A 12,933-nucleotide genomic window follows, 5' to 3' on the forward strand; every position below is an offset into this window, starting at 1 on the left:
GAGGGTTCAGCTGTCTACAGCCTAGTTCTAATGACAGAGGGTTCAGCTGTCTACAGCCTAGTCCTAATGACAGAGGGTTCAGCTGTCTACAGCCTAGTTCTAATGACAGAGGGTTCAGCTGTCTACAGCCTAGTTCTAATGACAGAGGGTTCAGCTGTCTACAGCCTAGTTCTAATGACAGAGGGTTCAGCTGTCTACAGCCTAGTTCTAATGACAGAGGGTTCAGCTGTCTACAGCCTAGTTCTAATGACAGAGGGTTCAGCTGTCTACAGCCTAGTCCTAATGACAGAGGGTTCAGTTGTCTACAGCCTAGTTCTAATGACAGAGGGTTCAGCTGTCTACAGCCTAGTTCTAATGACAGAGGGTTCAGCTGTCTACAGCCTAGTCCTAATGACAGAGGGTTCAGCTGTCTACAGCCTAGTTCTAATGACAGAGGGTTCAGCTGTCTAATGTGTGATACTAATGTCCCTCCATATGTCTCTCCACAGCTGATGCTGTCCAGTGAGATGCAGAGCATAGTGGGGTTCATGCTGCAGATAGTCAAGTTCCTGACGGACATGATGGGCAAGCTGCTTCCTGCCATCGCCCACCTTCAGGACTACATGTTCTCCATACGAGACCTCAACCTGGTCTCTGACCCAGAGTTCCGCAGTGTGAGTATTGAAGCATAATGCTGCGACAATCTGGGAGGATTGTAGCTAGCAGTCTGTCTACCTGTCTCAGTCTTCCTGTTTCTTTCTCTCCTTCTGCTCATACTGAGACAAACACAGAATAAGATAGAACAGTAGTATTGTGTTTCTTTTTGGAGACTCTATGGAGTATTACATAGAGCTCTACTCATACTGAGATAGTAGTGAATGGCTGGGTCTGATATAGAGCTCTACTCATACTGAGATAGTAGTGAATGGCTGGGTCTGATATAGAGCTCTACTCATACTGAGATAGTAGTGAATGGCTGGGTCTGATATAGAGCTCTACTCATACTGAGATAGTAGTGAATGGCTGAGTCTGATATAGAGCTCTACTAATACTGAGATAGTAGTGAATGGCTGAGTCTGATATAGAGCTCTACTCATACTGAGATAGTAGTGAATGGCTGAGTCTGATATAGAGCTCTACTCATACTGAGATAGTAGTGAATGGCTGAGTCTGATATAGAGCTCTACTAATACTGAGATAGTAGTGAATGGCTGAGTCTGATATAGAGCTGTACTCATACTGAGATAGTAGTTAATGGCTGAGTCTGATATAGAGCTCTACTCATACTGAGATAGTAGTGAATGGCTGAGTCTGATATAGAGCTCTACTCATACTGAGATAGTAGTGAATGGCTGAGTCTGATATAGAGCTCTACTCATACTGAGATAGTAGTGAATGGCTGAGTCTGATATAGAGCTCTACTCATACTGAGATAGTAGTGAATGGCTGAGTCTGATATAGAGCTCTACTCATACTGAGATAGTAGTGAATGGCTGAGTCTGATATAGAGCTCTACTCATACTGAGATAGTAGTGAATGGCTGAGTCTGATATAGAGCTCTACTCATACTGAGATAGTAGTGAATGGCTGAGTCTGATATAGAGCTCTACTCATACTGAGATAGTAGTGAATGGCTGAGTCTGATATAGAGCTCTACTCATACTGAGATAGTAGTGAATGGCTGAGTCTGATATAGAGCTCTACTCATACTGAGATAGTAGTTAATGGCTGAGTCTGATATAGAGCTCTACTCATACTGAGATAGTAGTGAATGGCTGAGTCTGATATAGAGCTCTACTCATACTGAGATAGTAGTGAATGGCTGAGTCTGATATAGAGCTCTACTCATACTGAGATAGTAGTGAATGGCTGTGTCTGATATAGAGCTCTACTCATACTGAGATAGTAGTGAATGGCTGTGTCTGAGAGGATTGCTGCTATCAGTCTGTGTTCTGGCTGCAGGTCTGTCTGGTTGTGGGTCTCTCTCTCTCTCTCTCTCTCGTTCATCTCTCCTAACTCTCTTCTTTTCCCACCCCCAGATGGTGTATGGTAAAACCAGAACAATGTCCAGCAGAGCTACATTCACCACTGTGTCCAGAGCCATGTGTAACCATGGCATCATGTCCCTGTTTGGCATCTCCAAGCTGCCCATCATGACTGAGACAGACCCCTCCACACAGCAGGAGCACAGGATGGAGGAGCTGGTCAACAAGTTCAAGATCCCTCGCAATGCCAGTATGGAACCCACTTTGCAGATGGTTGATTAGTTGATTGATTTGTTGATTGATATAATTTATTAGAGAATTAAAAGTTGTAGGCTTTTATGCTACCTGGGGTGGCAGGTAGCCTCATGGTTAGAGTGTTGGGCCAGTAAACAAAAGGTTGCTAGATTGAATCCCCGAGCTGACAAGGTAGAAATCTGTCGTTCTGCCCCTGAACAAGGCAGTTAACCCACTGTTCCTAGGCCGTCATTGTAAATAAGAATTTGTTCTTAACTGACTTGCCGAGTTAAATAAAGAATAAATAAAATAGGCTGCTCTAGCCGTTACATACATTTTACATACATAAACACACATTGCTTATTTGGTTTAAGCATAGAACCAGTGTTCAAAGCTAATTGAAATCACATCATTACAACAAGATTATGATTATCTTTTTTTTATTATTAAGTATGATTTAATATGAGGTTGAAAATTTTGACATTTTCCTATAAGAATGTAGGACTGACACATCTTATAACCTGCACCTTCTCTTCCCCTGGCCAGCTCCTTTCTGTATGAACTTCTACCTGGACATGGTGAACACCACTGGGGGAGCCATAGCCTGGGCCTTCCTCAAGCCCATGCTGCTGGGACAGGTCCTGTACAGCCCAGACACACCACTCACTAGGGCCATCATAGAAAAGGTACACACACACACAACCATGAATACACACAAACATGTGCACTGGCACACACACACACACATGTGCACACACACACACACACACACACACACACACACACACACACACACACACACACACACACACACACACACACACACACACACACACACACACACACACACACACACACACACTACACTACACTGTATCACCATCTGTATGTATTGTCTTCCAGTCCAATGCCACGTTGCAGCAGTTTGCCAACCTGAAGATGTACTCCCAGGATTGGCTCCAGTCCTCTTCCTACATTATGGACTCAGCCAAGATACTGAATCAAACCCTGCCAATGCTCCAGGTATGAACCAGCTATTCTCAAAGTTACAATGGGTTTATATAAGCTACCATCTGCTTTTTTTCTGGAATCCATGGCAGTGTCCCAAATGGCACCCTATTCTCTATATAGTGCACTACTTTTGACAAGGGTTCTGCTCAAAAGTAGTGCACTCTCTAGCAAATAGGGTGAACATTCCATCTATCTAGGAAAGTAGAGGAAAATACTAGAACGTTTTTTCAGCAACTGAAAGTTTCAGCAACTGTATATGGATGTTATTTTACTCAACTTCTTTCTCCCTCCTAGAATTCCCTTGGCAATTCCTTTGTTCAGAATTTCATTGAGATGCAGACAGACATTGATGTGAGCAAGATGAAGGATACTCTCAAGAACTTCTGTGAGTTTTGTATTTGAAGGTCTTACTTTGCAAAATGGGTACATACAAGACAACCCTTATACCTTCTTCTCTAGTTATCTCTATGTAAAATATAAAACATATCAAGGCCTTCAATTAAGACATTCCAATAAAATGTGTCTTAACATATCTTCTACATTCAAATTCCCTTCGGAGCAATACATGTTTTCATTAATTCATAGATTCTTTATAATGTGCATCTTTTTCTTTAGTTTTATATTATCTTTGTATTTAATATACATCTTCCCTCCTGACCCCCTGACCCTCTGACCACTTCTCACTACTTAAATATCTTAATCTGTCTTAAGATATTAATCCACTTTATTAGCTATAGATCTTCTTTATCTTTCTATTTGTATTTTTATTATGTCTAATAGACCCGTGTTCTCCCCCTAGCTAGCACAGCGACCCTCCTGGAGAAAAACAAGGACATTGTGACCCAGATCACCACTCTGTCCAACCTGATGATGAACCTGTCGTCCTGTATTAACTTTGACCGCTTCCACGGCATCAACTCTACTGACGACCTCAACACAGTGGCTGAACACCTCACCCAGACCAGAGACCTCTACGCCAGTTAGTCTATCCTTTATATTTCAAAATAAATGCCTTGTGTTTTAACATTTTGCCCTACAGCCGTCTTGATTCCTATATTAAATCATTTCTCTGTAACAATACAGTTACTTAATATAATATTCAAGTAGTCAAAAATAAAATAAAATAGCAGTTTGTGATCTGTTCCTGTTTCTCTTTCTGCAGGTATCATCTTCAAGCTGCCCAAGGATGATGACGACTCACACAGGAAGCGGAGAGACGCCTCACGCTCCTCCTCCTCCGCGCTGCCTCCCAAGGTGGACTACACCATCCGCATGTCCATCGAGAACTCCATGCGGACCGACCGCTCCCGCAACCCTTTCTGGGTGAAGGACCCCTACATCTCCTCATTGAAGACCCAGCGCTACAACCGAGGCTTTGTGTACCTGCAGGAGAGCATCGACAGGGCCATCATAGGTAACGTTATGTTGTTGATGATATGTTTACATTTTGGGGATTTAGCAGATGCTCTTATCCAGAGTGACTTACAGTACAGTCAGTGCTTTTACCCAAGGTACACTCTTTTTAAAAAATGGTGCTATCTAGAACCTAAAAGGATTCTTCGGCTGTCCCCATAGGAGAACCCTTTGAAGAATGCTTTTTGGTTCTAGGTTGAACCGTTTTGGTTCCAGATAGAACCCTTTTGAGTTCCATGTACTGTAGAACCCTTTCCACAGAAGGTTTTACGAGGAACTCAAAAGGGTTCTACCTGGAACCAAAAATGGTTCTATCTGGAACTAAAAAGAGTCCTATGTGGACAGCCAAAGAACCCTTTTGGAACCCTTTTTTTCTAAGGGTTCCAAAGGGTAGGTAAGGTAGGTAAGAAACAACCCATATCATAGTCATAGTAAAAACATTCCTGAAAAAAGCAGCTGTCAGCTAAATCAGTGCTGTTAAGAAAAGAGGAAAACAACACTGTTCTGTGTTATGTGATGATGTATTATGTGATGTGATGTTTTACTGTCTATCTCATCATCTCTCAGAGACCCAGACAGGACAGCAGGTCACTGAGCCAGCTGTCCAGTTACAGGCCTTCCCTTACCCCTGCTTCCTCAAGGACGAGTGAGTAGGCCCAACATGCACACGTGAATGCAGGCGCACACACACACACCACACACACACACAAACATGCATTATCTCCCCTCCTGTTGATGAGCAGACCCACAATAAAAAAACGCCCTCATCTCTCATCTAGCCTCCGATCAGTTACACATAAACTACTAGCTATGTCCCCTGCATCAATACAGTACACGATTCGCCATAAATCATGGCTGAGCATAATGTCTATGTTTACATCTTACTGAGAGTGCTTCTGAAGCCAACATGGATATCTCATCTCGCAAACGCAGCGTAGCTGCTCTCCCTGCCTGGCTGCCTCCCATTCATGTGTGAGATATAAGCTGTGCCCCAAATGGCACCCTATTCCCTATATAGTGCACTATTTTTGACTCAATGGGCCTATGGGCCCTGGTTAAAAATAATGTACTATAAAGGAAATAGGGTGCCATTTGGGACGCAGACATGGTGATCCCTGCAGCTCTGGTGCATTGATTTATTAGGGAACAACACATTATTCCCGATACGATCACTTTGAAGTATTACTTGTATTATTATAAACATTGACAAGGTCCATGTATCAGGGTATACCCTCTCTGATTATGGAAAAAAGCTTTGAGTGAATTACATGAGGTTAGGACATTGTCGTTGTTATTGTTTTTTCTAGGGAACTGTTTTTGTTTGTGTGTGTGTTATATACATGCTTATCATGATGTGTTCATCTGAGAGTGATTGTGTGTATGCATGACTGCAATCCATATTTTTAGCAAGTGAGTGCAAATGTTGTTTTTCTTTTTCAGTCCCAGTGCTGGTAGCTAGGCTGTGACATTGATTGATTGAATGATTGACAGCTGTTATGTCTCTTCCTAAGGTACCTGAACAGCATTGCATTTGCATTCCCTCTGGTCTTGATGATTGCCTGGGTTCTGTTCATCGCCAACTTTGTGAAGAAGCTGGTTCATGAGAGAGAGCTCAGACTTCATGAGGTATAGTAGCCGCCAACCATCTCCCCTGGCAATTATGTCATTTCCTGTAGATGTCTCTTTCAAACAAACACATATTTTGCAAATCACAAGGGTGGTAAGACATTAAAATGTATTAATTCATTATTCTATTCATTAATTAAATTCTAAATACTGTATTTGAGTCATGCGTTCTGATTGTTTGATTTCCTAACCCCTCCCTTTTGACCTCCACAGTACATGAAGATGATGGGGGTCAATCCCATCAGTCACTTCTTCGCCTGGTTCATAGAGAGTGCATGCTTCCTTATCATCACCATAATCACCCTCACCATCATCCTGAAGGCTGGGCGCGTCCTGCCCCACAGTGATGGCTTCCTGCTCTTCCTCTACCTCAGTGACTACGGTCTCAGGTAGGCTACCTCAGGGTGGCAGGGTAACCTGTGTGTGTGTGTGTATGTCTGTATGTGAATGGGCATTTTTCAATTTCTATTGAAAAATGTGACATAATATTCTCCTCTCCTCTCTTATATTCTACAGCATCCTGGCCATCAGTTTCCTGGTGAGCTCATTCTTTGACAAGACAAACATCGCTGGGTTGAGCGGCGCCCTCATCTACGTCATCAGCTTCTTCCCATTCATCATAGTGATGTCACTGGAGAGTTCGCTATCGTTCTCCACCAAGAGCGCCCTGGTGAGGGGGAGGGAGGAAGAGAGGGAAGGGGCTGAGGGAGAGGGAGAAAAGAGAGAGAGAGACAGATCACGATCTAGAAACAGAGAAGAGAAGGAAGAGTAACAGAGAGAGATAGAGGGGTTGATACAGACATTTTTTTTTATTGATGTCCCTGTGTTATGCCTTATCCGTGCCTCTTGTTTCCCTCAGAGTTTGTTTGCCCCCACCTGTTTCAGTTATGCCAGTCAATACATCACTCGCTATGAGAGCCAGGGAGAAGGTACGACATGCTGGGAAGATGGCTGTCTGTGTGTGTGTGCGTGCTAGGCATGTGTCTGCGTGTGTGTCTGTGTGTGTACGTGTGTGCATGCGTACGCTCGTAAATGTGTAGTGTGTGTGTGTGTGTCACAAAGCCATCAAAGTTGCTTTAAAAAACAAACTCATGAGGAGAAAGCAGCCTCTATACTAGCCACGAGGAGAGAGTGCGATTTAACAAATTAACTGAAACCTTTTTATGTTCCTACTTTCTACTTCCTCTAGGGATCCAGTGGAGCAACCAATATATCTCACCCATGGCCGGTGACACGTCATCCTTCGGCTGGCTATGTTGGCTTCTCCTCATCGACTCAGTTTGCTACTTCATCATTGGAGCCTACATTCGCATAGTCTTCCCAGGTAATCACACAACACAGCGTCAAGTAATAAAAACACACAGCAAGCCAGACTAGACTGGAGACAGAGTCAAATACTGTTCAACAGTTGGGGTCAGCTCCATTTCCATTCAGTCAATTCAGGAAGTGAAATGAAATTCCAATTGCCAATGTAACTGACTGCAATGAGGAATTGCATGGCATGTCAGTTCACTTCCTAAATTGACTGAATTGAAATGGAATTGACCCCAACCCTATGGCAAATGATGTATGGCTTTTTCTCTATTGATCATATACTTTGTGCCCATCAGGAAAGTATGGCATTGCAAAACCCTGGTACTTCCCTGTGATGCCCTCATTCTGGACTGGTCTCTTCTGCTGCTGCAGCAAGGGCCCTGAGAATGTCAACAGGGGACTGCTCTTCTCCAACATCATGAAGAATAACCTCTCTGCCTTTCCCAATGAGAAGGACAGCAAAGGTACAGTACTGCAACACATCAGCCTCCCTAAAGCAGCTTGCTGCAGCTAATCAAGAGATGTGACTGTGTCGTAATATGTTTTGATCTCTCTCCCTCTCTCTCCCCCTGCCTCCCTCCATCTCTCTCTCTCTCTCTCTCTCTCTCAGTTGAGGGTGGCTTCCCCTCTCATATGAAAGAGGAGATCTCAGGTCTTCCTGTGGGCGTGGCTCTCTATGGACTGACTAAGACCTATGGGGACAGAGCAGCCATAGAGAACCTCAATGTCAAATTCTACGAGGGACATGTCACTGCACTGCTGGGACACAACGGAGCTGGCAAGACCACAACCATGTGAGTTCTGACAATGATCTATCTGTTCTCTACTTCTCTTTAATTAGGCACATTGTAATATGTCATTGGGGTTAGGGATTTAGGCCTGCTGAATATATTTATTCATTGCTTTTTCACAGTCTTCTCTATTGAAAAACATGAGTTTATGTGATGTATTATTGTCTCTGTTTCCAGGTCTCTGCTCACCGGTTTGTTCGCCCCCTCCTCTGGTACCATTGAGGTGTATGGGAAGGACATGGAGACTAACATTGATGACGTTCGCCAGGAGCTGGGTGTGTGCATGCAGTATGATGTCCACTTTGACCATCTGACCACCAAGGAGCACCTGCTACTATACGGACAGATCAAGGCACCACACTGGTCACAGAATGACCTGAAGGCGCAAGTCCGCAAGTGAGTAGTCACTTACCGCACTGCTGTTGTGTCTAACAGCAAGTCAACCTAAAGTACAATCTGAACCAAGATCACATCCATATCCGCCCCAGAAATCTCAAAATTACATCATATTAACCATGTAAGATGAACTGCTTTAGCACATAGATTTGTTTTTAGATTGTAGTGACTAAATATGACTGAAACGCTCTGAGTCAAATTGACGTTTCCCACATACAGTAACACGTCTTTTCCTTCTACTGTCTTTCCCAGAATCCTGGAGGAGACTGGCATGTATGCCCACCGACACAAGAGAGTGGGGACACTGTCTGGAGGAATGAAGAGGAAACTGTCCATCTCCATCGCCTTTATCGGGGGCTCTCGTCTGGTGGTCCTGGACGAGCCCACCACCGGGGTCGACCCCTGCTCCCGACGCGCCATCTGGGACGTTGTCATCAAGCACAAGAAGGGTGAGTCTCACAGCCCAAATGCCCCCCCCCCCCCGCCTTCTCTCTCTCTCTCTCTACAGTTAATGAAGCAGAAATAGATTTTCCCCAAGTGCACATAGCAGTATAGTGTATATTGTGTGTGTGTGTGTAGCTGTGGATCCCACAGCATCTGTAGTGGGGGAGCAGAGGGACCGGTATCCGTCATGTGGGTGTGGAATCTGCTATTTAACACACACACACAGACATGCCTGCAACTTGGTTAGGTTTGTCTCAGTCGATGTGACTGACAGTTGCTGCTCAGGGATGGAAGGGAAAACTGAAAAGGTTCAGAATGGGATTGCTCATACTTTTTGTCTCTGTGTTGTTTGTCACATGTCTCTGCGTGTGGGGTATCTCTATCTGTATGTTGGTGTTCCTTTGTCCTTTTCTTTTCCTGTTGTGTGTGTGTGTGTGCATGCATTCATCTGTATGTGCGGGTGTGTGTGTGTGTGCATCCTTGCATCCTTGCATGTGTGTGTGTGTGTCCTTGTGTCTCTCTCTTTACCTTCTCTCAGACCGTACCATCATCCTGTCTACCCATCACCTGGACGAGGCAGAGGTGTTGAGCGACCGTATAGCCTTCCTGGAGAGAGGAGGCCTCAAGTGCTGCGGGTCCCCCTTCTACCTCAAAGATAAGCTGGCCCAGGGATACAACCTCACACTCACCAAGAAGGTACTTATGAGCCTTATTATAAGACATTCAAAAAAGACATCTACTGTAAATGCTTATATCAAGTTTTAAAACTAACACAGGGACTACAGATTCAAAAATGTGTAATAATGTTAATTGATGTGTATTGTCCCTGTCAAATAAATAACATAATAAACATAGTAAATAAAATGGCCTGATGTAGGCCATACTGTATGAGCACTCCTCTTCTTCCTCACCCTGGTCTCTTGTTAGGTCCAGGCCCCAGACTCCCAGGCCAGGTTTGACGGTGTCGAGGTCAAGACGTTCATCCAGTCCTACATGCCAGATGCTCGTCTGAAGGAGGCTGAGATGGGAGACCTGGTCTACTCCCTTCCCCCGTTCAGCTCCTCCAATGCTGAGGCCTACCGCTCCCTGCTCTCCAGCCTGGACTCTAACCTGGACCTTCTACAGCTGGGCTGCTACGGCATCTCTGACACTACCTTGGAGGAGGTTAGAGATACACAGATGCTTATCAATGTGGTGTGCACTCACAGAGTACACCAGCACTCATGCATATACAGTGTACTTCATATAGAGAGATAGACACACTCAGATAATGTACATGACATGCAATTACAGTTCACACCCATTGACATGTTTATGTTTTTTTGTGGTCTGTGCAGGTGTTCCTCCAGCTGACCCAAGATGATACAGAGCCTGCAGAAGATAAGCCATATTCTGTGTCTGAATCCATGCCAGACCTGTCTGCCTCCAGAGACAGCTTACCAGAGGACCTCCAGAACAACTCCATCTTCGGAGACAAAGCCAGTGAGTCACGTCCACTTCACTGCTCTTTGACGTCCTAGACTAGACTGACCAGCTAGCTGGTATCTTACCAGGAGGAAGAACTCTGGGTCCTTGATACAGGCCAGTTATTCCCATTCAGTTAATGAAAAATAAAAAGTCAGGAAAAAGTCCTGGTCCTAGGAATAAAACATATTTACTTAGACGTTATTGTGCCTAATGGCATAGCAGGCCTCCACAAACTCTGTCAATTTCTTCCTGGCTATTTTAGATGCCTCTTTCCCGTTGGGCCCTAGTTTGGTCTGGTAATAGCATCACACCAGCCTCTTACTACTGTAAGCCTTGTTACAGATGCTAATTCTACTAATAATAACACCAACCCTTGTTGTCCTGTAGGTCTGACGGGCTCGTCTACGGTGCACGGCCTGGCCCTGACCTGGCAGCAGGTGACTGCTATGTTGATGAAGAGGGTTCACCACTCCAGACGGGACTGGAAGGGTCTCTTCTCCCAGGTGGTTCTACCTGTCGTGTTCATCATCCTGGCCATGGGTCTGGGTTCCATCAAGAGCGACCTGCAACACTTCCCAGAGATGGAGCTGTCACCTGCCCTCTACCACCTCGGACCACAGTACTCCTTCTTCAGGTCAGAGACACTGATAGACACATATTACTTACTTACACACACACACTCACCCTCTACCACCTTGGACCTCCTTTTTCAGGTCAGGTACAAGACACACTGCACTGCTGCATTATGGGAGATCAGGGGCAGTATGTATCAAGTGCTGATTAAGGTTATAGTGTGATAAGGTGTGTCTCGTGAGAGGTGTAGGAGTCAGGCGCAGGAGAGCAAGGATTTCTGAGAAGCATGTTAAATGTATATATAGTCCACCAATACAAAAATGTCACAGACGAAAATCCAAAACTACGCTCTCGAAGGATCAGAAACTCGTGCCAACACACGGAGGAACAACCACAGTTCCGACACTTACATACACGTGCCTAAATAGTGAAGACAATACAGAAACTCATGAAAACGCACAGAGGAACAAACTCAGTTCCGAAACTTAACTACACGTGCGTAATAGTGAAAACAATAAACATCAAAGATAATCGAGCGCAAATACACACAAGCTTAATCCCGCACGAACTAAGGCAGGCAACAGGTGCCCTATATACACACAGAAATAAACGCAAATGAAACCAGGTGTGAAAAGAAACAGACAAAACAACCAGAAAAGGAAAAAGGGATCGGTGGCGGCTAGTAAACTGGCGGCCCGAACAGGTAGAAGTCGTGACATATAGATCATAATGAACTGGGTGAACCTGATCCTAGATCAGCACTCTTTGAGACATCTGCTATACAGTGCAGTCGGAAAGCATTCAGACCCCTTCACTTTTCCACATTTTATTACGTTACAGCCTTATTTGAAAATAGATTACATACATTTTTTTCTCATCAATCTACACACAATACCACATAATGACAAAGTGAAAACAGGTTTTTAGAATTTTTTGAACTTTTTATTTTTAAATACAGAAATCCCTTATTTACATAAGTATTCAGTCCCTTTGCTATGAGACTCGAAATTGAGCTCAGGTGCATCCTGTTTCCATTGATCATCCTTGAGATGTTTCTACAACTTGATTTTGAGTCCACCTGGGGTAAATTCAATTGATTGGATATGATTTGAAAAGGCACATTTCTGCAGCAGTGAAGGTCCCCAAGAATACAGGGGCCTCCATCATACTTAAATGGAAGAAGTTTGGAACCACCAAGACTCTTCCTAGAGCTGGCCGCCCGGCAAAACTGAGCAATCGGTTGAGAAGGGCCTTGGTCAGGGAGGGGACCAAGAACCCGATGATCACTCTGACATAGCTCCAGAGTTCCTCTGTGGAGATGGGAGAACCGTCCAGAAGGACAACCATCTCTGAGGCACTCCACCAATCAGCCCTTTATGGTAGAGTGGCCAGACGAAAGCCACTCCTCAGTAAATGCCAAGCATCGTGTCTGGAGGAAACCTGGCACCATCCCTCCGGTGAAGCATGGTGGTGGAATCATCATGCTGTGGGGATGTTTTTCCGCAGCAGGAACTGGGAGGCTAGTCAGGATTGAAGGAAAGATGAACAGAGAGAAGTACAGAACGATCCTTGATGAAAACCTGCTCCAGAGCGCTCAGGACCTCAGACTGGGGAGAAGGTTCACCCTCCAACGGGACAACGACCCTAAACACACAACCCAAGACAACGCAGGAGTGGCTTCGGGGTCAAGTCTTTGTTTT

The 12,933-nt window shown here is 44.6% G+C and overlaps 1 protein-coding gene across 1 annotated transcript in view; it reads left to right on the top strand.

Annotated features, from left to right (window-relative positions):
• abca12 (ATP-binding cassette, sub-family A (ABC1), member 12) overlaps window positions 1–12,933 on the top strand; it is a 96,765-nt gene that overhangs the window by 53,928 nt on the left and 29,904 nt on the right. The window contains exons 43-63 of the mRNA XM_031797498.1: window positions 489–653; window positions 2,019–2,214; window positions 2,745–2,884; window positions 3,102–3,221; window positions 3,504–3,594; window positions 4,009–4,188; window positions 4,372–4,623; window positions 5,190–5,268; window positions 6,134–6,248; window positions 6,462–6,637; window positions 6,765–6,918; window positions 7,108–7,177; window positions 7,438–7,572; window positions 7,859–8,026; window positions 8,173–8,356; window positions 8,531–8,749; window positions 9,002–9,198; window positions 9,732–9,889; window positions 10,121–10,357; window positions 10,531–10,675; window positions 11,048–11,294. Of these exons, the coding sequence (XP_031653358.1) occupies window positions 489–653; window positions 2,019–2,214; window positions 2,745–2,884; window positions 3,102–3,221; window positions 3,504–3,594; window positions 4,009–4,188; window positions 4,372–4,623; window positions 5,190–5,268; window positions 6,134–6,248; window positions 6,462–6,637; window positions 6,765–6,918; window positions 7,108–7,177; window positions 7,438–7,572; window positions 7,859–8,026; window positions 8,173–8,356; window positions 8,531–8,749; window positions 9,002–9,198; window positions 9,732–9,889; window positions 10,121–10,357; window positions 10,531–10,675; window positions 11,048–11,294 (3,428 nt within the window). The remainder of the gene's footprint in view (window positions 1–488; window positions 654–2,018; window positions 2,215–2,744; window positions 2,885–3,101; window positions 3,222–3,503; window positions 3,595–4,008; window positions 4,189–4,371; window positions 4,624–5,189; window positions 5,269–6,133; window positions 6,249–6,461; window positions 6,638–6,764; window positions 6,919–7,107; window positions 7,178–7,437; window positions 7,573–7,858; window positions 8,027–8,172; window positions 8,357–8,530; window positions 8,750–9,001; window positions 9,199–9,731; window positions 9,890–10,120; window positions 10,358–10,530; window positions 10,676–11,047; window positions 11,295–12,933) is intronic.

Source organism: Oncorhynchus kisutch, linkage group LG2 (genome assembly GCF_002021735.2).
Source record: "Oncorhynchus kisutch isolate 150728-3 linkage group LG2, Okis_V2, whole genome shotgun sequence".
Taxonomy (NCBI): Eukaryota; Metazoa; Chordata; class Actinopteri; order Salmoniformes; family Salmonidae; genus Oncorhynchus; species Oncorhynchus kisutch.